General features: G+C 42.8%; 1 protein-coding gene across 6 annotated transcripts in view; it reads right to left on the reverse strand.

Annotated features, from left to right (window-relative positions):
* Nucleotides 1-25389, reverse strand: part of PPP2R5E (protein phosphatase 2 regulatory subunit B'epsilon) — a 122230-nt gene that overhangs the window by 44715 nt on the left and 52126 nt on the right. For all 6 annotated transcript variants that reach the window (XM_006110756.5, XM_089778330.1, XM_089778329.1 and 3 more), the window contains one exon: nucleotides 3379-3575. In XM_006110756.5, coding sequence (XP_006110818.1) covers nucleotides 3379-3575 — 197 coding nt within the window. The remainder of the gene's footprint in view (nucleotides 1-3378; nucleotides 3576-25389) is intronic.

The raw sequence follows: 25389 nt of genomic DNA on the forward strand, positions 1-25389 counted from the left end.
CATCAATTTGCCCATGCCAAAAATATTTTTACAACCATTTTACAGAGAAGCTATAGCACTTCCATGCTCTGGAGAAGGGACGTGCTATTTCACAGATGGCTTGTCCTATTGTCAAGAGTGAGAATTTTTGCTGTCCCTGTGAAAATCTGCCTAAATTTGACCAGTTTGACAGTCAGGTACCTCAAAGACTATTTGCGAAGAGCCTGCAAGGGCTAAGCAAGATTTTTACTGCAATTCCTCCTCCTTTAGCCAACGTCTGTTCTGACACCAGGCACAAGAACAGAGATTTTCTCCAGTACAGGCAGTCCCCGGGTTACATACAAGATAGGGACTGTAGGTTTGTTCTTAAGTTGAATTTGTATGTAAGTCGGAACTGGTAGATATTGTAGGGGAAACTCTAGCCAAACATTTCTCCAGAGCTCAGTTTTATTCTCCCACACCTCACTTCCCTCAGTCCTTTATTCTCAAGCTGAGGTGTCTGCTGAGAGAAGCCGCTCCGCATCTCCCTGGTCTGTTGGGGGGAGTGCTAGCTTCGCGTCTCCCTGGTTTGCTGGGGGGAAGCAGCTAGTGCGGAGTTGCCTCACCCCATTTGTAAGTAGGGATCTGATGTAAGTCGGATCCATGTAACCCGGGGACTGCCTGTACTGTCAATGTTCCTCTATTCGCAACCAAGCAGTGAGCAGCAGGAGGAAATAGCTTGACCAGAACACAGAGGACTGAGTAGCTAGGTCTGGGACTTAGAGCTAAGGGAAAGAAGAAAACTAGGACTCAGACAAGGACAGGTCAAAGCACATCAGAAAATGGAAATCTAGTACCGCTATCAGTCTGTGATGTCAAGAAGCAGAAGTCTGTGCTGTGGATTTACAATTCCCAACACCGCTAATGAACCACGTGGAAGTCAACATGGTTTCAATTTATTACATTTCTTTTTTTTTTCCCCTAGGTTTTTCCTTTAAAAATGTCACATAGAAAAAGCCACATTTAAAAGAAATATTCAGGTCAAGTGATTAAAAGCTAGGAAATGACAGAATTGGTGTTGCTTGTAAAACCTTAATTTGCCTCCCTTGTGCATATGCATTATGATACATAAAGATTAAAGATTATGATCAACATTAATTAGATGATAATTATTTTTTCAACAGGACAATCCTCTCTCCTTCCCTGCCACTGAATGCACAGAATGAACCAGGCTCAGAGAATGAATTTGAGTTGTACAGAGAAGGAAGCTGCCGTCTATAGCAGTGGTTCTCAAATCGGGGTATGCAGAGATCTTCCAGGTTGTACATCAACTCATCTAGATAATTTGCTAGGCTACATAAAAAGACCTAGCAAACTCAGTACAAATTAAAATTTCATAAAATTACTTTTATACTGCTCTATATACTGAACTGTAAGTACGATATTTACATTCCAATCAACTTATTTCATAATTATATAAGAAAGTTAGACATGAGAAAGTAAAAAAGTAGTTTTTAAATTAGGTGAAATTTGGGTTATTCAAGACGAAAATTGGGGGTCCAGTGGTCTGGAAAGGTTGAGAACCTCTGGTCAGTAGGACCCCCTTCTTCATTTGTTGTAGCACTTGGAAGGTGTGCAATAAGTGAGGAAGGGAACTGCAAGAAGAGAAAACATCATTTAATGGTTAAGGGAGTTAAATGCAGCTCTGGAGAACTGGATGCTATTCCTGGTTTTGCCATAGAAATCCTATGGCATGCTGGGCAAGTCACTTAAACCAACATTCTCAGTGCCCAACTTGCACTTGCCTAATTTGCAGAAGTGCTGAGAACTCATAGCTGCAACTGAAACCGATGAAAGCTCTGCTCTGAACAAATAAAAATGAAATGCCAAGTTCAAGCCACTGGCATCTTCAACTGGGCATCGAAAATTACTGGATACTTTTCACCTTAATCTCCATTTCAGTCTGTCGTCTCTGAAATAGGAATACCACCCCCGGCCTCACAGCAGTTTTGTGAAGATAAAGTAATTAATGTTTGTGAAACATTCTGATGCTACAGGGATGAGCACCACAGAAAGCCCCAGGAGAAAATTAATAATTCTATTTTCAGAGCAGGGTTTGAATGGTGTACAGTAAATAAAGCATGGAACCACACATGGAACAATGATGATAAAACATAACATTGAATAGCTGTTCATTGAGTAAGCACCATCTTTCTTGTGTACTGAATAAGGCAGGAGTCCTGTGAAAAAACATTATGTGATCATATCATTCTAGACTGTAACATTATGCACACGCAAAAGGCCAAATTAATGTTACCTGTGCAATATCTATTTATAAATTACGTAAAGTGCATTAACAATGTGAAGGTTGCAAAAACAATCAGTCATATGTTAGGAAATGCCAGGATTACATTTCCATATAAACAGTTAATATTCTTTTAATGCAGTTTTTTGTATATTTCACATATATAAAATACACACACACACACACACAAAATACAAACACAAATCACACACACAAATACATGTTCTAATTTTATGTAACATCTATTTCTACACAAATCCAGTCAATCACTAAGTTAGGTATGTATTTGTGTATAATTTATTTGTAACAACAACAAAAAAAGATGCATAGAATACTGCAAAGTAAAACCTAAACCTAATCATAGTTCTCCGTAAGTGTGTGGCTATTACCAGATTCAATGATCATACAAAACCAGTGCAGAACCAACACCACAAAGTCTATTTCTGAAAAGCTTACTCTTGCTTCATCTGCTTCATCTGAAAAGCTTACTCTTGCTTCATTTAGAAAAATCTATCTTAACACTTGCAATGAATATTCTTCACTTCATGCTATCTGGTAGTAGCCCAGTTCTGATGTTGAAAGCAATTGTGTTAATTTACAATTTATTAATAAGATTACAACTACTACTGAGAACTTCTGGTGACCTCTTACTTCGAGTTGCTAAGAATCTACAAAGCAAAAGGACTGCAAATTTAATGTTGCATCACTTTTAGCTATAACTATGCTCAGTTACATGGCAAAAGTGACAAAAATGGCTTTTATCCCACAAATATAAACACAAACATTCTAAAGTTATTCCATCCTGTTTCACTAGGAAAAAAGCACAATGAGTTTGTGTCTAGCTTTTTATTCTCGATGCTGAAATTTGAATTCCGCTGGGTACACTTTCCTATATATTCGACACTCATGTTTTGATGACCTAATTTGCCTTTGCTTATCTGCAAGTGAAAATTTGTTTTATTAGTCTTAGAAGAAGTATCCTCTGGTGAGGTCTACTAGAAAATGCAAACCCAAGGCCACATTTAGTTTGCTTATTCCAGGGCTCATTTTGGCCCCCAATATGTAACTAGCATTGTATGTGGATCTAAAGTGTCCACAGTAAAGAAGAAACTCACCATTCTAACTACTTCGGGGTAAGTCTGCTCTGTCAAACAGCCTCTGCTTATTGTAATGTAGTCCACCAGTTCATTAAGAGTGGAGCGCTTGTATTCTTTCATTTTAAGGTCTGATAGTGTGTCCATGAAGTCAAAAATTACACAGCACTGCTGAAGTTTCTTTAGGAACAGTTCAGGCTGCTCTGAAGATGGAACGTCTATGAAACAAGAAAGGAAATGTTTGTGAGTCTGGCATCTTTTTATATGAAACAGGAATTCTTTTTGAAGAACAATTTCCAAAGAAAGCAGTGTTCCATACAGTTTTCATAAAAAATGCTCAACCTAACGATTAAACCCTTTATAGAAATTTCATGAGTACTGTATTTAGTAGTTGAGATCTTGGATACCACATGTATCACTATATTTAATTTCTTGCTTTTAAAAATAAGATTTACAAGAAGTCCAAAACTTAGAGGAGAATACAAAGATATCTACATGTAAGACCTAATCCTGCAAATTGCTAAGAAATCAAGTACCACCAATTTCACTGGAATCTGAGGATCCTCACACCTCATTAGATCAGTGCCACAGTAAGCTTATGCTATAAAGAAGGGGAAAAAACTTCTAAAACTTGATATTTCTGTATGTTTAATCTGAATTAATAAAAAATTACTGTACCACACATCAACATAATAGGATTAAATTTATTAAGACTATGGCTTTCCAAACAAATTTTCCATAGTCCTACAGGTTGAACCACTCTAGTCTGGCACGCACTGTTTCTGACAACATCCATGGTCCAGAATGATTTTAGTTAGGTGGATGTCTACTTATCATGGGTGTAGCTAGGTTTCCCACAGTCCCATAAAGTTTGTTTACAGCTGCGAGTCCTGACTCTCAGTGTTCTACTCTGTTATTTAGCTCTAACTTACCCCTAAATATCTCTAAAGAGCCCAGTAAGCAGCACAAGTGTTAGTAATGCTGTTTGATAATACTGACCTCCTGTGGGTCGGCAAATTCTCTGGTTTGGCACTGGTCAGGACTCGAGGATGCCAGAGTAGAGAGGTTCAACCTGTATTCATTTCTATTCCCATTTCAACACTTTTTGCAATAAAATCATTTCTAATGTTGCAGTAGCCAATTAAGCTTTTTCGTTATTGAATCCTGCCAAAGCAGCAGAATATGCTATCCATAATACAGACACCCTTCTCCCAAAGGAGAAAAACACTTTTACTTCATCAGCCAAGAACATGTACATTTGCTGCTTTTCTCTGTTTTGCCAGTCTTACTGGATCAGTCGCTTAGCAAACCTAAATGAAACAATGGACTCAATGGTACTACCATAAGTCTGCTCCAAGACTTGACAGTTTCTGTTTCATTCATCATGGCAGGTTATTTACCATGTTAAATTTATTTCCAAATAATATGTAGAAAATTTAGTTGATCTGATTTTCATGTACACAAGGTGCTAATGATCATAAAAACATAAATTAACAAAGGAACTTTTATATTCAACAGAAAAGATATCAAATAAGGAACACTATCGCCTCACCTCCCACCCCAATTTTTTTTCCCCCTTTTTAAAGCAACTGCAGCTCATCTTGGGAGGTTTACACAGCACAATGGACTTTGTAATCATCAAAGAAATGCTACCAAATAAAACACGCACATTTATTCTATTCAGCTTTCACCTAGAAACCACATAACACTGCATAAATTTGCAATGGATACTGTTTTAATAATCTGCGAAAGATCAACTATATTACACTTTTTTCTCTGAATACAAGTCATACAGTCTTTTTCTTAGTCCACAATTCTTAAACATGGGATACGCAAATATAAAAGACGACCAGCATTTAACCCACTGGTGGGGTTTTTTTGTTGTTTTTCTTTTCAAATCTTCAGGAAATAGCATTGGTAAGGTTAAAAATACTTGGAAAACATGTGAAATTGGTAAGTGTAGTTTATTTTGGAGTAAAGCATATTAATTCAAGATTTAAATTAAAATTATATATACACTTATGCTTAATTTAAAATATTAAAATGTTGTGAATTATACAAAAGTAAATCCTTGCAGAACAAAAATTAATCTTGACTCTTCCTCAAATTTAAAAATGCTCAAATTCATATTAATAGACTAAAGGACTGCACAACTTTATTTTTAAAAAGTGTTGAATAAGAGTTGTTTCCTAATACACTACACACTGTTTATTTTGCACTGATATAGTCTTTAAAAAAACATACAAACAGTGAAGATGCTGGATTGCTGCAGAAACAATTAATATGTAATCATAGCCACGTGGCTGACATTTTGCACTAAAATATATAACATATCAATATCCTCTGCAATTTGTTCCTGTGTGTGTAGCACTTCTGCAGCATTTATAGATTCCATCAGATCCTCAACCTAATTGACAGACTGAATAGCTCATTATGGCCAAGCTGAGTTGCAGATAGTTGATTTTATTCCAGATCTCAGATTTTTCCAGGCATCGAGTGAGCTCTACAACAGTCATGTCTGAGTCAAAGGAGAAGATACCAGATAGGCGTCAGCAGTGTACTAATGATACTGCAATTTATATCATGTTCTAATTCTGCACAACACATTCCCAGAGGCTCTGCATAGATGTTGAACAGAAGAGGTGACAGATTGGAATTTTGCAAATCTCCACAAATCAGAACCTTTGAGATGGAGCAGCCAATCACCAGCACCTTCTGAAAACTATCAGAAAGAAATGAGCAGAACACCATTTTAAATCTATTCCATCCATCTTGATCAAATTACACAGGTTTGTCAGCAAATGCTGACATCTGGTAACAAATCAAGGGATATATCAACAAAGTCATCTGGTCTCTGCCCATTACACGAGATAAACAATTTCCATTAACATCCCTTCCGATCTGAAATGTCACAAAAAAAGGCCAGATCCTCCAGTGAGACAAATGTCTGTCATGTTTTCATGTTGCCATTTTTCCCCAAAAAAGGAAACTTTAAAATTAAAACTGTGAAGTGGCCGATCGTAATCTAGAATTTGCTTTTGTAGCAGAGGCTAACTATCACATATTTGAGGGATTCTGGAACCTAGTCTTCTAGATATGCACTAACCATTTCTTCCAAAATATTCAAATGGGATAGTTGATGTCTACTGTTTTCAGGCATATTTCAGTTATATTGCTACAATATATCATCATCATCATCAACAACCACCATGGGCTCAATGCCTGTTGGTGTCGGATGCCTCCCTCACTATTTCCTTCCATCTTTCTCTGTCCAGTGCGGAGTGGCTTAGTTTCTGTAGACTAGCTCCGCACCAATCTACTATGTCATCTACCCATTCTCTGTGGGGTCTGCCTCTCCTATTTGGACCATTCATTATGCTGAATACCAAGGTCTTAACTTTTCGCTCGTCGTTCATTCTGCAGATTTGCCCGAATAGCTGTAACTTCCATTGTATAACCTTCTGCAGTAGGTTCTCTTTCAGCTGTATCTTCCTATATAATTCCTCATTGGTGACCTTCTGCATCCTTCCTATTCTCAGGATCTTTCTATAACTTCTCCTCTCGAAAGCCAGTATCCTTCTTTGAATCTTTCGTTATCACCCATGTCTCACATCCATACAAATGCTTAGTTCTAATCTGTAACCTCTCTCAAAAATGTTTGTAATGCACTACATTTCTTTGCAACACATAATTTTGCATCAATAAAATCTATGATGATGAAATGGATAGGATTGCATTTCCATGGAAACACCTATGGGAAAAAAATAGTGGATGCTTAGTTCCCACCAGCACCCCTGCTTACCAGGAGCCTCGCTGATCAACTCTTCCACCTCTCTCCTAGCTCTTCTTGCACACTATGGAACAGGAGTTCTGTGGTGTGCAGGAGGCACTGGTTTGGAGAGGAAGGAGCTGGGATGGAGTGGGGTCGAGGCTGGGAACTGGAGCAAGGGCATGGTTGGGACGGAGTAAGGGCAGGAAGAGGCGAGCAGGGTTGGGAGTTTGAAGGGAGAAAGATGGGGGGAGGAAATCAAGCACCTCCCACGCTGCCCATTAGAGAGGAAGTCAGTGTTTATGGTATTAGACTGTCTGTGTTAAAGGAAAATTAATTCAAATTAATTCTAATGGCATATAGCACAGCTCATGCTGGGAACAGGTTATACAGCTTATTTAAATTTACTACAAAATTACAACACTGGTACAACTAAGGATATTAGACATTGTGTAATTGAATAGTCGTGTAACTGCATGAAATCTTAGCAGTCAGTGCGCTCTGGCCCCACTCCCAGAGAGCCCCTGGCTACCCTGCACTGAAGTCTCTGTGTCAGAGCAGTGCAGAATGGCAGGCGGGAGCTAGTCCACCAGGGGAGCCAGTTTAAAAACCGGCTCCTTGAGAAGACTGATATAGAGGCAGCAGTGTGGTGTTGCAATAGCCCCTGTCAAGGTAGGGAGGAGGAAAAGGGGGGAGTCCCAGCTCCTTGTGGACAGAGGCCAGTCCTTGGCTGCAGCCTCTATCCGTGGGGAGCTCGAACCTCCTGCAGACAGGCTGCTGCCATGAGCCTGCCTCTGTCCATGGCAAGCCCAGGCACCCCCTATCAGAGGCCTCAGTTTGGAGGAGAGGGGATGAGGGGGAAGAAGCACCACAGAGCTGGTGCTAGGGAGAACTGGCTTTTAAGCATCAGCTCCTGCCTTCCCCACCTCCCCCACTGCCTCTATAGGAGGCAGCAAGGCGGGTGGGAAGCGGTCCGTGGAGCTGGCACGGATGGGGAGCTGGCTTGAAAGTCCGCTTCCCACGTTTATTGGCTCCAGCCTGTCTCCCTCACCCTCCACACTGCAGCCTTTTTATCAGAGGCAGCTGTGCAGGGGTGAGGAGAAAGGCAGATCCGGTGTTCATAGGGAGCCTACTTAAAGCCGGCTCCCCATGGATGCCAGCTCCCACTCCCCACCCTTGCTGCCTCTGACACAGAGGCAGCAAGGGAAGGGGGGAAATGTGTTAGTCGACAAGATTAACTAATAAGCCCAGGCTTATCAGTTAATTGTGTAGTTGACTACACGCTAATATCCCTAGCTACAACCTTGACTAAAATCAGAGGTTAAAAAGACACCACAATAATTGTTCATCTCATTCAAAGTTCTTTCAATAAAAATCTTGGAAAGAATATAAATTACATTTTCAAAAGTAAAAACTACAAAGAAGTCTAGATGATTCTATGCAAGATACACTGCATCAGAAAACACTCTAAAACAAAGCTTATAGAATTTTTGTAAGAATACAAATTATGAAAATTTCTTGATTTAGCTCTTCTATAAGAAGCAAATAATCATTTAAACAATCAATTAGAACAGAGATCAATTCCTGGAGAAAAAAAATGAATGCACCATAGTTTTGAAATTGCTCTTGGCACATCTGCTTGGAAGGGGATGATAAACTTTTTAAAGGATAAAGGTAACAAAGGACTTTGGGACGCAGGATGCACTCAGGAAAAGAGGAAATGGGTCAGCAGAAATCAACAAATCCGTCTTCCGTGTTGAAGTTATTTTGTATTGCCAGTTCCCACTACTTCAGTTCAATTTTTCATCATGAGAGGTCAGTTCTTTAAAAGATTGCTATCTGTGAACTGAGGTCCAAATATGTTGCTGTATAATCTTTTCAATCTTTCTAAGAAATGGGCTGGAGAGGAGATGATGAAAGATTTCAGTGCAAAATAGCACAGGGCAAGGGAATTGTCAGCTTTTCTGCTGACAATCTTACAGGCAGTCTCTCACTACAATGTACCTCCAAAAACAGTTTAAAATTACTGTCATTAGTCTACTAAATTGAAATGGTGATCACAAATTAATTGTTTACCCTAAAAATATGGCAAAACTACACAGATATTTCTAGTTATGTATAAGAAAGTGATGTTTACATGGGGTATGCACCTATATCTCAGAAAAACCACTACTGAACATCAAAGCATAGCAGATTTCTCAAAGTATACAGTAATAATCATCTCATAATAAGAACTAAAAGACAGATTAAACCCAATAGATTCTACCTTGTGTTAATAATACTTCCACTGTTCCAAGGAAATATTTTTTAAAAAAGAACAGATCTATGTGCCAAGCAGATGAAAGTCCCATTTTCTTCACAGAATTTTGCAATGTTTTCTTTTTTCTAAAGAAACACTGTCAAGTTTTTAGAGCTCAAAATTAGTTAGACTGAATATTACAAATTTTATGTGTTTGCAATTGTAAAGATCAGGATATTCACAAAGGTCAGATGTTTGCTCTAAGAGACTACTGTAAAACACACACCATAAATACAAATAAAGAGAGGGATGCATTACATCACTAGTATGTTTAAGACACATCAGAAGGTATGGTTTTCTTTTTACTTTTGTAAGTAGATAGGTAGGTAGGAAAATTTCCCTTGGATGGCTGCCGGAATTCTTGCCTTCAGACCTTTGAGGAAAATGACCTTTGAGGGCTTGACAGTTTCCATTTTAGCTATTTAAAACACAGATTTCTAGATTAAATTCACTTAAGTTTACCAATAACTGGAAGCCTGTAACAAAAATTAGTGTGAATCACACAGTTATAACCAAATCAAAATAGAGCATTATAACTGAAATACTTGGACAGCCTTATCTGTAATTCTCTTTATCACTCTGAGAATAATAAGTACAAAATATTTTAAATATTTCCACCATGCTTTGAGTTGCTTTTCTCAAACTAAATAATCCCAACACAAATCTACAAACTCCTTTCCATTTGTTATTTTTGTTACACTACACTATATTCTTGTAAATGTAACTGTTTTTCTTCAAAGAAGATATACATAATTTGGCATGGTACTATTATTAAGGATCCATCAATGCTTTATAAAATATATTATAATACACCATCTTTGGAAATACATAATGTGATGCTCTTGATACAAAACACACATTATATGAACAAATTAGAGATATCTTACTGAGGATTAAGTAGAAAAATGAGTTTGTGCACTAGCTGTTCATGTTTAGAGAGCTCGTTTCAAATCCTTCTTATGTGACTTATGGAGACACATAAGTGACTTATGGAGACACTAGTCATTTTACAAACTGTAAAACTACCATGCCATTTGGAATTGATTCTCAGTCTCTACTCAATAGGGGCCTGCAAATAGAACAAACAAGAAAGCTGCAGATTATAAATGAAATGTTTGGAGTGGGTCAGGTGCAGTAAAAACTCCAAAATGTACACCTATACTATGCTTGCCCTAAAATCAATACTATCAGAATACTTCTTTCCATTAGTACTAAATTCAGCCTCAAAATATTTTAAAGGACGCTATCACTTTCACATTAATTACTTGAGTTAATTAGCTTGTGTATAAACAATACATATCACCATAAAATTTAGAAACTGTATTACACTTGAAAAAATACAAAACACAACCTCAATGCAAAACAAATTCTATTGCCAAGAGGAAAACAGAACTTGTAATTAAAAATAAACACTTTTACCTGCATTAGCTGCTATATCTTATTCATGCTTTCCTAAGGGTACGTCTAGACTACATGCCTCTGTCGCCAGAGGCATGTTGATTAGGCTACCCGACACAGTAAAATGAAGCGGCGATTTAAATAATCGCCGCTTCATTTAAATTTACACGGCTGCCGCGCTGAGCCGACAAACAGCTGATCAGCTGTTTGTCGGCTCAGCGCGATAGTCTGGACGCTCCCCTGCCGACATCAAAGGTATTTGTCGACCACCCAGGTAAACCTCATCCCAAGAGGCATACCTGGGTGGTCGACAAATACCTTTGATGTCGGCAGGGGAGCGTCCAGACTATCGCGCTGAGCCGACAAACAGCTGATCAGCTGTTTGTCGGCTCAGCGCGGCAGCCGTGTAAATTTAAATGAAGCGGCGATTATTTAATCGCCGCTTCATTTTACTGTGTCGGGTAGCCTAATCTACATGCCTCTGGCGACAGAGGCATGTAGTCTAGACATACCCTAACACAAGAGAACTCTGCATTCTCATACTTTCTCCAGACAGTGAAATCATTTCAGTATGAGATTATTAAGAGTAAAACATAAGACATTTGTTCCACATAGATATTCCAAATCAAGTCAATCCATTTATTGATGTATCTAGATTAGAATCACAGATTCATAGACTCCTAGAACTGAAAGACCTCAAGACATCAAGTCCAGTCCCCTGCCCTCACGACAGGACCAAGAACTATCTAGATCATCCCTGATAGATGTCCATCCAACCTGCTATTAAATACCTCCAATGATGGAGATTCTACAACCTCCCTAGGCATTTTATTCCAGTGTTTAACCACCCTCACAGTTAGGAAGTTTTTCCTACTGTCCAACCTAAACCTCCCTTGCTGCAATTTAAGCCTACTGCTCATTGTCTTATCATCAGAGGCCAAGGAGAAGAAGAAGTTACTCACCCTGTGAAGTAACGATTGTTCTTCGAGATGTGCCCCGTGGGTGCTCCACTCCAGGTGTCGGGTCCCGTCCCGGCACAGCAAATTGGAGAGCTATCAGAGCCGTGGTCCGCCGGACCGCGCATGTGTGGCTGCCCGAGATGGCGTTCGCGCCTTTGATGTGTTGTGCATGGTCCGGCTTGCTCAATTCCTTTCAGCCGCTCCCTGAAACAAGAAAAGTGAAAAATTCCAGAGCGGGGAGGAAGGGCGGGTCGTGGAGCACCCACGGGGCACATCTCAAAGAACAATCATTACTTCACAGGGTGAGTAACTTCTTCTTCGAGTGGCCCCGTGGGTGCTCCACTCCAGGTGACTTCAGAGCAGTACTCGAACACTTGAGCGCTCCGGAATTAATGTTTTTGGACATGTGAAAGAACTGCCGTAGCCACAGATGAATCGGCAGCAAATTGGTTTACTACGGCGTAATGCCTCATAAAGGTAGAATGAGAAGACCATGTTGCTGCTCGACAAATGTCTCGGAATGCAACACCTCTAAGAAAAGCTGTAGTCGTGGCTACTGCTCTCGTAGAATGGGCCTTAAGAGCACACACAAGAGGTTTGTTACGTATGGAGTAGCAGGTTGTAATACACGACACTATTAATCTCGCAATCCGTTGGGAAGTGATGGGTTGTCCCTTGGTTCGATCCGCTAATGACACTATTAGACGGTCCGATTTCCTAAAGTGTCGCGTTCTTTCGATATAAAAAGCCAATGCCCTCCTCACATCGAGCGTGTGCAACCGTGCATCTTCCCTCGAAGCATGAGGCTTGGGATAGAAACAGGGAAGAACAACTGGCTCGTTGATGTGGAAATCCGAACAAACTTTTGGAACAAATGCAGGATGAGATCTCAACGTTACCGACTCTGTAGTAAACACCGTGTAAGGAGATGATGACATGAACGCAGCTATTTCGCTCACTCTGCGAGCTGATGTAATGGCAAGCAGAAAAAGCAATTTTGTGGTTAGAAGTTGCAATGGTATCGTAGCCAAAGGTTCAAAGGGGGGGGCGTGTCAGAGAATCCAAAACAAAGTCTAAATTCCAAGAAGGTGGTGGTGGTCATCGTGGTGGGTTGAGGTTAGTAAGCCCCCTCAGGAACCTCTTTGTGATGGGATGAGCAAATACAGAGAACCCATCCTGACCCCGATGAAACGCACTAATTGCTGCTACATGCACTCGCAGTGAGGCTATTGCAAGGCCCAAGTCATGGAGGTGTAAAATGTAATCAAATATCTGGGATATTCCTGCGACGTAAGCATCCCTACCATCACTGCCACACCACGCTTCAAATCTGGCCCACTTGGCGAGGTATGTCTTTCGAGTGGAGTCTTTTCCGCTGTGTACTAATACTTGCTTGACCCTCTGTGAGCATGAGCGTTCGACTGGATTGAACCAGCGAGCATCCACGCCGTGAGGTGTAATGTTTCGGGTTTCGGATGAGAAAGGGAGCCGTTGTCCTGGGTCAAGAGATCCGGAAGCAGAGGAAGGGTGTACAGTCTCCTGATGGACATCTGGTGGAGTATTGAATACCAAGGCTGTCGTGGCCAAGCTGGGGCTATGAGAATTACTCGAGCCCTTCCTATATTGATCTTTTCCAGGATCCTGGGAACTAGGACGATCAGGGGAAAAGGCGTATAGCAGTGACGTTCCCCAATTGTGGAGAAAAGCGTCTCCCAAGGAGTGGTGTCCGATCCCTGCCCTGGAGCAATAATAGGGGCACTTGGCATTGGCAGCCGTAGCGAACAGATCTATTGAGGGAAACCCCCATTGGGCGAAAATACCATGTAGAATGTCCGTGCGAAGTTCCCACTTGTGGTCGTGGGGAAACAGCCTGCTGAGCGAGTCCGCAATAGTATTCTGGACACCCGGCAAATAGGTGGCTGTCAGGATGGTATTGATGCGGATACACCAGTTCCACAAGCGCATCGCCTCTATACAGAGAGATCGGGATCGAGCCCCTCCCTGTCTGTTTACATAGTACACGGTGGCCATATTGTCCGTAAGGATTCTGACGGTCGTGTTCCTTATATGGGACTGAAAATGTTGACATGCATGGCGTACTGCTCTTAACTCGAGAATGTTGATATGTAAGAGCATCTCCTGCGGAGACCAGCGACCTTGAACCGTCATGTCATCCATATGCGCTCCCCAGCCAGTAAGGGACGCATCCGTTGTTATTTGCTTCAACGGTTGTGGACAGTGAAAAGGAATGCCCGCCATAAGATTGGTCGACTTGGTCCACCACTGCAGGGATTGTTGTACATGTGATGGTATCGCCACCACCTTGTGAATGCTGTCCTTCATTGGAGTGTATACTGTAGTCAGCCAGTGTTGAAGGCAGCGAAAATGTAACCTTGTGTTTTGAACAATAGTTGTTGAGGCAGCCATGTGTCCCAGTAGTTGTAACGACACTCTGACGGGAATCATTGGGGCATACGTCAGCGTGTGAACAAGATCTTGAATGGTGGCTAAACGTTCAGCAGGTAAATAAGCGCGCGCTGTTCTCGAGTCGAGCCTTGCCCCTATGAAGATCAGATCTTGCGTAGGTTCTGGCGACGATTTCTGCATGTTTATGAGTAGACCCAGAGAGTGAAAAACCTGAGAGGCTGTTGTCACCATGTGTTTGGCCTCTGAATATGTTTGGCCTCTTAGGAGGCAATTGTCCAAGTATGGGAAAATTGTCATTCCCATCCTGCGCAAGTGGGCAGCCACTACCGCTAAGGTTTTGGTGAAAACTCTGGGTACACATGCCAAGCCGAAAGGTAGTACTCTGTACTGGAAATGTTCTTGACCTAGCTGGAAGCGGAGAAAATGCCTGTGTGCCACATGGATCGCTATGTGGAAGTAGGCATCTTGCAGGTCGAGGACTGAAAACCAGTCTTCCTTGTTCAACGACAGAATGATGGAATTTAGGGTCACCATCTTGAAGCGATGTTTCCTGAGGTAGCGGTTTAACTTGCATAGATCCAAAATAGGTCTCAACCCTCCTGTCTTCTTTGGGGTAAGGAAGTACCGGGAATAAAATCCTTTTCCCGAAACTGACTTGGTACCCTCGCTATAGCACTGATATTCAGAAGGCGCTGAACTTCCTGTTTCAGCAAATGTTCGTGAGAGGGGTCCCTGAAAAGTGACGGGGTAGGAGGGGTGGTGGGGGGAATGGATAGAAAGGGAATGGAGAGAGACCAGATTGTACCACCTCCAGAACCCACTTGTTCGTGGTGATACTGGACCAGTGAAGGAGGTACTGTTTTAATCGATGGTGAAACGTGTAAAGAGTCCTGTGGTACGTTGAACGTGGGGGTCGTGCTTGCGTCCTCGATGGGAAAGTCAAATTTGCTGCTTAGGTGCACGTTGATTGGATGAACGGTTCGTTTCAGATCTCTTACGTTGAGGATGCTGCCGGAAGTGCTGATTGTCCTGGGGACATGATTGATTCTTATTGAACACATAATCGTACCTCCGTTGGTAAGGATAGTAACGTTTACGTTTATAGGGAGGTGTGTACATTCCCAAGGTACGTAAAGTGGTATGGGAGTCTTTGCCAGAATGAAGAACTTCGTCGGTGTTACTAGCGAAGAGCTTCTGTTTATCAAAGGGTAGATCTTCTACTTTATTCTGATACTCCCGCGGGGTTCCAGCAGATGATAACCAGGAAGACCGCCTCATTGCGACCCCCGTAGCCGTGGCCCATGCAGCTGTGTCGGCCACATCCATGGCCATCTGCAAAGTAGTATTGCAGGCTATATATCCATCTTGGACTATGGACTTCAGTCAGGGTTTCTTGGCATCAGGTAGATATTGTAGTAGCTCTGTAAGCTTTGAATAGTTATCAAAATTGTGGTTAGAAAGGTGGGACATATAATTTGCGATTCGTAACAATAACGTAGCCGAAGAGTAAACCTTTCTTCCAAAAACATCCAATTTTTTATTATCCTTGTCTTGGATTGTATTTTTATATTGAGGAGCCTTAGCCCTCCGCTGTACCGCATCAACTACAAGAGAGTTGGGTTGAGGGTGGTTGAAAAGGAAATCCAGTCCTTTAGCAGGTACAAAATACTTCCTATCAACCCTCTTACTAGTTGGGGCAGCCGATGTAGGGGTCTGCCATATTTCGTCTGCCACTTCCATGATGGCCTCATCGATAGAAAGGGCGATTCTTGCCCGTTGTTGCTGCCGCAAATTCTTCAAGAGACGATGTTTCTTCATGGGAACGTCTGTTAACTGTATTTCCTGTGTATTTGCAACCCTTTTGAATAGGTCCTGGAACTGCTTCAGGTCATCCAAGGGAGAGGCGTCATCTGGAATCATTGCTTCATCCGGTGACGATGAGGAACAGTCAGCTGGAGAAATGTGTGGCTGAGGATTTTCTGCCTCGGACAGTTGACCCTCTTCTGGTTCCGAGTGATCCTGATGGATGGGTAAGTTTTCTGATGGAGGCGATGAAAACAATTTTTGTGGACGCTCAGGTAAGTGCTGCACACTGGGTGATAGACGGGTACATGAAGAACCCCTATAAGATAGAGTAGCGTGTCCAGGCTGGGGGCGATCATATTCAGCCCTATGGTAGTGCCCATAGTAATGGTCAGACCATGCTAGTGAGGAGTATCTGGAAGACCTTGAACTACGGATGTAGTAGATCTGCCGTGGCGACCGCCTAGGTGATCTATGCCATGATGACCCCCTGGGGGAGCGAGAACGTGATGGGGGGCGTCTTGTTTCTATATAGACCGTGTTTCCATGGGAAGGTCCTCTAAGCATTTGATAAGATGGAGAAAGGCTATAGTCCCGGTGCCTTCGGTATCTGGGTGGAGAAGGAGACGGTCCTGGAGAGAAGGTAGGCGATGGGGAAAGCGCCCTGTAAGTTTCTTTCCCTGCAGCTTTGCAAGGCAGTGAAGCTTTGTCAATTTCATCTGCTGGTGGAGAGCTCGGTGCCGCACGTGGCTGCAGTGCCTCTGTATCGCCATATGGGGGCGGCGTTGACGGTGCCGAGGAAGAGCTCGGTGCCGGCAGGTCAGACAATGCCAGCGGTGCCACCTGGGAGACTTGGCGGCTCAGCACTGACGGGTTTAAAATCGCTGCTGCCAGTGCCGCTTGGGCGGCAGTTGGTGGTGCCGGCTTTCGCGCTCCTGCCGATGCCGGCTTCTGCGCGGTTTTTGGAGCCGATGCCCCTGCCCTTTGCGATCCCGGCTCAGGCGGTCTCGTTTGCCTAGGAGCCCGTTGCTGCCCTAGGGCCACTGTCCCGGATGCCTCGTCAGGGCATCGCATTTTTGTGGTGGCTGCTGGCAATGATCAAGCTGGGGACGCTTTAGTCTTCTTCGTAACGGCTGTCCCGGGAGACGTTGCCCACCGTTTCTGGGCTGTTGTGCCCGAGGCAGGGATGGCATCGGACTCTAGCGCCTTTTCATAAAGAATCATCTGCAGGCACAAGTCCCGATCCTTTCGAGCCCTCGCCGTTAGTTTGCTGCAGTGGGCGCATTTTTGGGGGACATGAGTCTCACCCAAGCACCTGACACAGGAATCATGCTCGTCAGATGCCGGCATGGGTTCCTGGCAGACTGAGCGTTTCTTGCAACCGGGGGATGCCGGCATAGTGAAGCAGTGAGGAGAGAGAAATTGACACGTACAATCTCTCCTACGCTCGTCCCCCTCAGGCGTTTTTTTTTTTTTTTTTTTTAACAGATAGCCGCAGAAACTGTCCAAAGTCTGTAGAAAAAAAACTGGGTTTTTTTTGTTTTTTTTTTTTAAGAACTGGTAAATTTAACGCAAAAGTAAGGAAGGAAAGAGTTCTGAAAGTATTTACAAATGTGAAGGCTCTGGGAGAAAACCGTTGAAAATTAAACTGACAAGAAGGAGCTCTCATCCGCGACCGAGGGCGGCTGAGAGGAACTGAGCAAGCCGGACCGCGCACAACACATCAAAGGCACGAACGCCGCCTTGGGCAGCCACGCATGCGCGGTCCAGCGGACCACGGCTCTGACAGCTCTCCGATTCGCGGCTCCGGGACGGGACCTGACACCTGGAGTGGAGCACCCATGGGGCCACTCGAAGAAGAAAATTATTTCTCCCTCCTTCTTTGTGACACCCTTTGAGATGCTTGAAAACTGCTATCATGTCCCCTCTCAGTCTTCTCTTTTCTAAACTAAACTAAACAAACCCAATTCTTTCAGTCTTCCTTCATAGCTCATGTTTTCTAGGCCTTTAATAATTTTTGTTGCTCTTCTCTGGACCTTCTCCAATTACTCCATACCTTGCTTGAAATGTGATGCCCAGAACTGGACACAGTACTCCAACTGAGGCCTAATCAGTGCAGAGTAGAGCGGAAGAATGACTTCTCATGTCTTGCTCACAACACACCTGTTAATGCATCCTAGAAACATGTTTGCCTTTTTTTTTTTTTTTTTGCAAGTGTCACACTGTTGATTCATATTTAGCTTGTGGTCCACTACAACCGGTAGACTCCTTTCTGCAGTACTCCTTCCCACATAATCACTTCCTATTCTGTATGTGAGGAAGGAACAATCAGTTTCAAAGTGGAGTATTTTTGCATTTGTCCTTATTAATCTTCATCTTATTTACCTCAGACCATTTCTCTAGTTTGTCCAGATCATTTTGAATTATGACCCTCTCCTCCAAAGCACTTGCAAGCCCTCCCAGTTTGGTATCATCTGCAAACTTAATAATCACACACTCTATGCCATCATCTAAATCATTGATGAAGATACTGAACAGAACCAGTCCCAAAACAGACCCCTGCGGAACCCCACTTGTTATAATCTTCCAGCAGGACTGTGATCTGTTACTAACTACTCTCTGAGAACTGTTATTCAGCCAATTATGCACCCACATTAATGAAGCCCCATCTAGGTTGTACTGCTCTGGTTTACTGATGAGAAGGTCATGCGAAACCATTTCAAATGCTTTACTAAAGTCTAGGTATACCATGTCCACCGCTTCTCCCATATCCACAAGATTTGTTATCCTATCAAAGAAAGCTATCAGATTGGTTTGACATGATTTGTTCTTTACAAATCCATGCTGGCTGTTACCTATAACCTTATTATCTTCCAGATGTTTGCAGATTAATTCCTTAATTACTTGCTCTATTATCTTCCCTGGCACAGAAGTTAAACTGACTGGTGCGTAGTTTTCTCGGTTGTTCTTATTTCCCGTTTTATAGATGGGTGCTGCATTTGCTATCTACTTAAAATGCTATGCTTATTTTCTCTGGAACAAATGAATCAAAATATTTTATAATGTTGATTTTTGTCTGCCATGCTATGTTTTTCATTGATGCTATTATGCAAGAATTAGGTCACATGATTACACGCTTCCAAAGAAATAAAATATTAATATTATATTTAAATAAATGGAAATTGCTATAAATGAATATAATAAAGCATTACACAGAAATGTTAACATTATTTATAGTTCAATACTCAAATGCAGCCCTATTCTGAAATGATTCTAAAAATGGCATTGCACATATGTTTGCATCTCAATGATGTACAGATTAAACAAGCTCAATTTACATGTGAAAAGGTATTTTGCGAACTATCAGCCATGAAAACTTGAGGGGATCTGAAAACCAGATCTGATTCTTTTTTGTGCATCACTACCAGTTATAAGTATTCTGAAGGCCAAATTACATCATAATTTATAATACACCTCTTTGTCACCATTTTTACCAATGGGTTTGCCCTGATACAACCAACTGGACCAGTAACTGAGATTTACCAAAAATAATAGATTCTATTCTTTCTTTTAGCTTAGTACCAAATAAAAAAAGCAGTCCCGTAGGCTACGTCTACATTGGCAAGATTTTGCGCAAATACTCTTTAACGCAAGCGTTTTTGTGTTAGAATATTTGTGCAAGAGAGCGTCTACACTGGCATATGCCTTTGCGCAAGAGAATCCGTGCCAGCGTAGATGCTCTCTTGCGCAAGAAAGCTCCGATGGCCGCTTTGGTGCAAGATCGTGCCAATGTAAACACAGCCATTATGTAAAAAGATACATTTACACAGACACTCTTCAAAGTAGATCCTCATTCAAAGCGTTCGACAATATATGTATATTTTCTCTCTCTTACACACACTTCTGGTAAGTAATCTGTCAGATCACCTTCATTTCACTTTCATTGCTAATGAAATTATGAATACTTTAAGGAATCAGCAATCGCTCATCTGTAGAGTTAGGGGAACAGCTTTGAACAACAGTCAATTCTTGTTCTTGAGATTTAAGCAAGCAGTGTTTAGGTACTGTATTCCAAAAATGGAGGAGTAACTACTACTCACATTACTCATGTAGATATATACATCATGGACAACATTCAGATCATCTTTCACTAGTACATCTCAAAAACACTCATTACTGCCAAAGATGAGTAACTTCCTCTTCTTTTCTGAATAGTATCCCTATGTACCCCACTGTAGTTGACTCCCAAGCAGTGCTCCCTGTCATTCCTCCCACCCCCCAAATGCAGCCTGGGGCTTTGCAGGAGCTGTCTGTTACATGGCACCAAACCTGAGGTCTTCAGCAGAGTCCTCCGTAATGGCATAGTGTTCTGTGAAGGTGCATACAGATGCTAAGATAGCTGCAGTGCAGATTTCTGATATAGGAATATCATTTAGAGAAAGGAACTAGATAAAGAGACAGAGCGTGTGCGTACTGAAGAAGAGGGTGTTTCACTGTGAATCCGGTAACAGAGTTTGTTACAGTTGAAGACCCAATTAGGGCGTCTTTGAGCTAAATTGCTGTGCCTTTTGGTCTATCTGCAATGGAGAGGAAGAATTTCAGAGATATCTAAAAAATCCTGTCCTGTCCAAATAGAAGATTGGATGGCTTCCCTATTATCCTTGATGAGGTTCAGGAGAACAGGTTGGAAAGCGATTAAGCCGGTTGATGTGAAATGTGGAAGTCAGCTTACAAGTGAACTTCAGATGCATCTAAGTAGCAATTTGTCATGAAAAAAAAAAACCCATGAAGGGAAGATACACCATCAAGCTGCCATTTCCCCTATGCTTCTTGCCAAGGTGATAGCAATCAGGAATGCCATCTTCATGGAAAGGTGAATTAAAAGAGTAAGTGCCCATGGGTTCAAAAGACAGCCTATTCAGTTCTTTTAACACTAGAATGAGATGCCACTGTGGACTGGGAAGCCTGGGATGAGGAAAGAGGTTCATTGTGGCTTTGAGAAACCTCTTCATAGACAGATGGGAGTAAATGGAACACCCTTCTACCCACTGGTGAGAGACTGCACTTACTGTTAAGTGGACTTTTAGAGAGAAGTCAAGAGTCTTAAGCATCAAGAGATAGTCTAGGATTACAGGTAGGAATCTGAATGGTTAACCAGTAAGCACCACCCTTACCAGGAGATGCTTACCGCTTATGGTTAACAGGTGGGGGCTGGTGCAGGCCACCCATGCATCTCAGGCAGGGGGCTGCTTACGCCCGGTGTTGCCTGCTGCAGGCAGGGACTCTCCAGACTAATTAGAGCAGCCTCTGTCTGTGGCAGGCCTGACCTGGCTAAATTAGTATGCCGCGGGTAGGGGTGAGGGAGGCTGGCTGCTCCAGCCCAGCCTTGGTGGGCAGGGAGACTGCTCCAGTCCAGCCAGCTCGAGCAACTACTCATCACCCACCCCATTTAAGCAATTACTGGTTAAACATAACGTTTAACTAGTTAACTGATTAAACTGGATTTTACATCCCTAATTACAGGTACAGTGGCTGAATCCAGGGTGACACTTTTGGGCTGGCACCATTTTCAAAATCTAGTTCACTGCTGTAGGTAGGCAATAAGGTATTATCTCTGTTATTCTCTATCCATTTTTTAAATGATTCCTAACATTGTTTATTTTTTGACTGCTGCTGCACATTGCATGTTTTCAGAGAACTAGTTTTGTGAGACCCCTTTGAAGCTCTTCACCGTCTGCTTTGGTCTTAACTATATTGAGCAGTTTAGTATCCTCTGCAAATTGTGTCACCTCACTGTTTACCCCTTTCTCCAAATCATTTATGAATATGTTGAATAGGATTGGTCCCAGTACAGACTCCTGGGGGACACTGTTATTACTTCTCTCCATTCTGAAAACTGACCATTTATTCCTGCCCTTTGTTTCCTATTTTTTAAATTCATTATCAATCCATGAGAGGACCTCCCCTCTTATCCCATGACAACTAACTTTACTTAAGAGCTTCTGGTGAGGGAACCTTTTCAAAGGCTTTCTGGAAATCTAAGCACACTATATATCCACTGGATCCCCCTTGTCAACATGCTTGTTGACCCCCTCAAAGAACTCTAGTAGATTAGCAAAGCAGGATTTCCCTTTACAGAATCCATATTAACTCTTCCCCTACAAATTATGTTAACCTATGCATCTGATAATGTTATTCTTAACTACAGTTTCAACTAAATTTGCCCAGTACTGATATTAGACTTACCAGTATATAATTACCAGGATCACCTCTGGAGCCCTTTTTAAAGATTAGCATTACAATAGCTATCTTCTAGCCATTTGGTACAGAAGATGATTTAAAGGACAGGTTACAAACCACCATGAATAGTTTCACAATTTCACATCTGAATTCTTTTCAGAACTCTTGGGTGAATGCCATCTGATCCTGGTGATTTGTTACAATATACCAGTGTTTCCCAAACTATGGGCCGCGGCCTGGGAAAAAAATACTGGGCCTCAGCGTGGCTGCCAGGGTGTTCCGGACTCCCAGACTGTCCGTGCAGCGCTGGGTTCCCCAAGCCCTCAGCCGGGCTGCACGGATGCAGCCGTATGTTTCAGGCTCCCGGCAGAGGCATAGTGAGGGTTACCAGGTGAGCTCTTATTGCTGGCTGTGGTGTGGGGAGGAGGGGTTGGATATGGGCCACAGGGAAGCAGGGTCAGGGCAGTGGAGGTGCCGGGGGAGATAGGGAGGGGAACCGGCCAGCGGAAGCAGGGATGGTCAGGGGAGATCACGGGGGTGGGAACTGGCTGGCGGGGGCAGTGAAGCTGGTTGGGAGAGATCGCAGGGCAGGTCTGGCCGGGGGCGGGGAGAGAGTGGGGCTGGCCTGGGGAGATCAGGTGGGGGGGGGAGCGGGGAGAACCGGCTGGCAGAAGCAGGGCTGGCCAGGGGGGTGGGAGCATTGGGGCTGGCCAGGGGAGATCTGGGGTGGGAACGGGCTTGCGGAGGCAGTGAGGCTGGCTGGGGGAGACGGCGGGGCTGGCTGGGGAACTGGCTGGCAGAAGCAGGGCTGGCAAGAGTGGAGGGCAGCGGGGCTGGCCAGGGGAGATCGCGGGGGGTGGCGGGGAGGAGAACTGGCTGGCAGAAGCAGGGATGGCTGGGGGGGGGGCGGGAAGGAGCAGTGGGGCTGAGCCAGAGGAGATCACGGGGGGGAGGGGAGAAGGGGCAGCAGGGCTTGCCAGGAGAGATCGGGAGAGAATCGGCCGGGGGAGTGGGGGGTTAGAGAATCGGCCAGCGGTGAGCAGGACAGTTCAGGGAGCACGCAGATCCTAAATAAAAATTTAAAAGCAGTGCCTTTTAAATATCCCCACTGCAGCCAGTGAGGTTTAAAGGCACTACAATGTGTCAGAATGGAGAGAACCTGGTGCAGTCACCATCCGGAATGAGAATATGGATAAAAAATTCCAAAGATGGTGTCAGCTTTCTGAAAATAAATGAGCTCCTTTTCAATACATGATGTGGTGGTGCAGGGTTTTATTGGATTACAGTCCATTTTTTCAATCCATATTCCCTTAACTTGCTGGTAAGAATATTGTGGGTGGCCGTATCAAAAGCTTTGCTAAAGCTGGCTCTGGGGGTTTTGGGAGGACCAAAACCACCATATTTGCATATTCATAATTTGTTTAATGAATATACAATATGCAAATGAATGTTACCGATCCTCCGAAAGCTCGTGAATGGATTTACTGGTCCCCGTGTCAAAAAGTTTGGGAACCCCTGCAATATAATTTATCAATTAACCATGAAGGTGCCAAACTTTGAGTTGCAGTATACAAAAGTTGGGATGGGTAGTGTGCCTCTTGGTCTGCAATGTAAGGTAAGGAATGACTGGAAGAATCACAGTGGACAGAACACATCGCAATTGCAAATGAAGCGGGGATTTAAATCCCCCCCGCTTCATTTGCATAAACATGGATGCCACTTTTTTCCGGCTCGGAGCTTTGCCGGAAAAAAGCGCCAGTCTAGACGCGGATCTTTCGGAAAATAAAGCCTTTTCTGAAAGATACCTTATTCCTTTTTTTAAGAGGAATAAGGGATCTTTCGGAAAAGGCTTTATTTTCCAAAAGATCCCTGTCTAGACTGGCGCTTTTTTTCGGCAAAGCTCCAAGCCAGAAAAAAGCGGCAGCCATGTTTATGCAAAGGACGCAGGGGGGATTGAAATCCCCGCTTCATTTGCAATTGCGATGTGTCTAATTTGCATCCTTTTACGGAAAAGGGATACAGTCTAGACACAGCCCAGCTGTTACAGGTAAGAACACCATGTGTGTCTGGACCAGATGAGAGCAATCAACACGATATTTACTTTTTCTCCTATTTTCCAAGAGGACTTTCAGTAATAGAGGGAATGAGGGGAAGATATACAGAAGGCCATAATCCAACAAGAGAAGAGAGTTTCATGGAACCCTTACTCTCGAGCAATACTGTGGATAGATCTTGTTCTGGTGTCCCCCATTATCGGAAGAGTCCGTGATACTCTCTGGCATATATCTCCTTTTCATGGTCATGTGGTAATTTGTGACTAAGACTGTCCACTGTTGAATTGTGCTGTCCCAGTAGGTAGGCTTCTGTTATTGTCACATAGTGGGAAATTCAACAGTTTCATGCTTTCATGCACAGGGAGGGTGATCTGGCAGCTCCTCATCAATCTACATAGTGTATGCAGGCCATATAGTCCATCATGGCTTCTGTGTGAATGTATCTAATCAGCCAGAGGCAATGAGCACACATTTCTGACTGCTCTGAGTTCAAGCATGTTGATGTGATGGCATGTTTAAGATAGAGCTCAATTTGCCCCGCACTGTGAGACGGTTGAGATGTGCGTCACTATACTAGGAGGAATTTCTAAACATCTCTTTTCATTATTAGAACTCTGATCCAATTTCTGAATACTTTTCTTTTTCCAGAGAATGAATATTGTCAACACCCCAAGAGTTACCACCATAGTTAACTTTTTCAGATAGCGTCTCACCAATGATCCTTTTAGAACACACTAGATGAAACTGAAAATCCCTGTTTACCTCGTGTTTGTGTACACATATGCACACGAATGCCTACTTTTGTATTTTTGTTCATAAAAATTTTGCTCATTACAGTGAAAATAAACATATGCCATAATCATTGCATCTTGTCAGGGTAATGAAGTTCATTATAGCATGTTTCTGTTTCAAGTCAACAACAGTATTAATAGGTCATGCTGCAATTTGACTTCAGTATTCTATAATATTTTAATATACTAAATCTGCATTTCTCAAACTGTGGATCCCGACACCCCCCTCCCCCAAGGGGTCACAAGCAACTTAGAGGAGGGTTGCAAGCAACTTAGAGAGGGGTCGCAGTAT

This window comes from Pelodiscus sinensis, chromosome 5, assembly GCF_052426305.1.
Source record: "Pelodiscus sinensis isolate ZL-2025 chromosome 5, ASM5242630v1, whole genome shotgun sequence".
Taxonomy (NCBI): Eukaryota; Metazoa; Chordata; order Testudines; family Trionychidae; genus Pelodiscus; species Pelodiscus sinensis.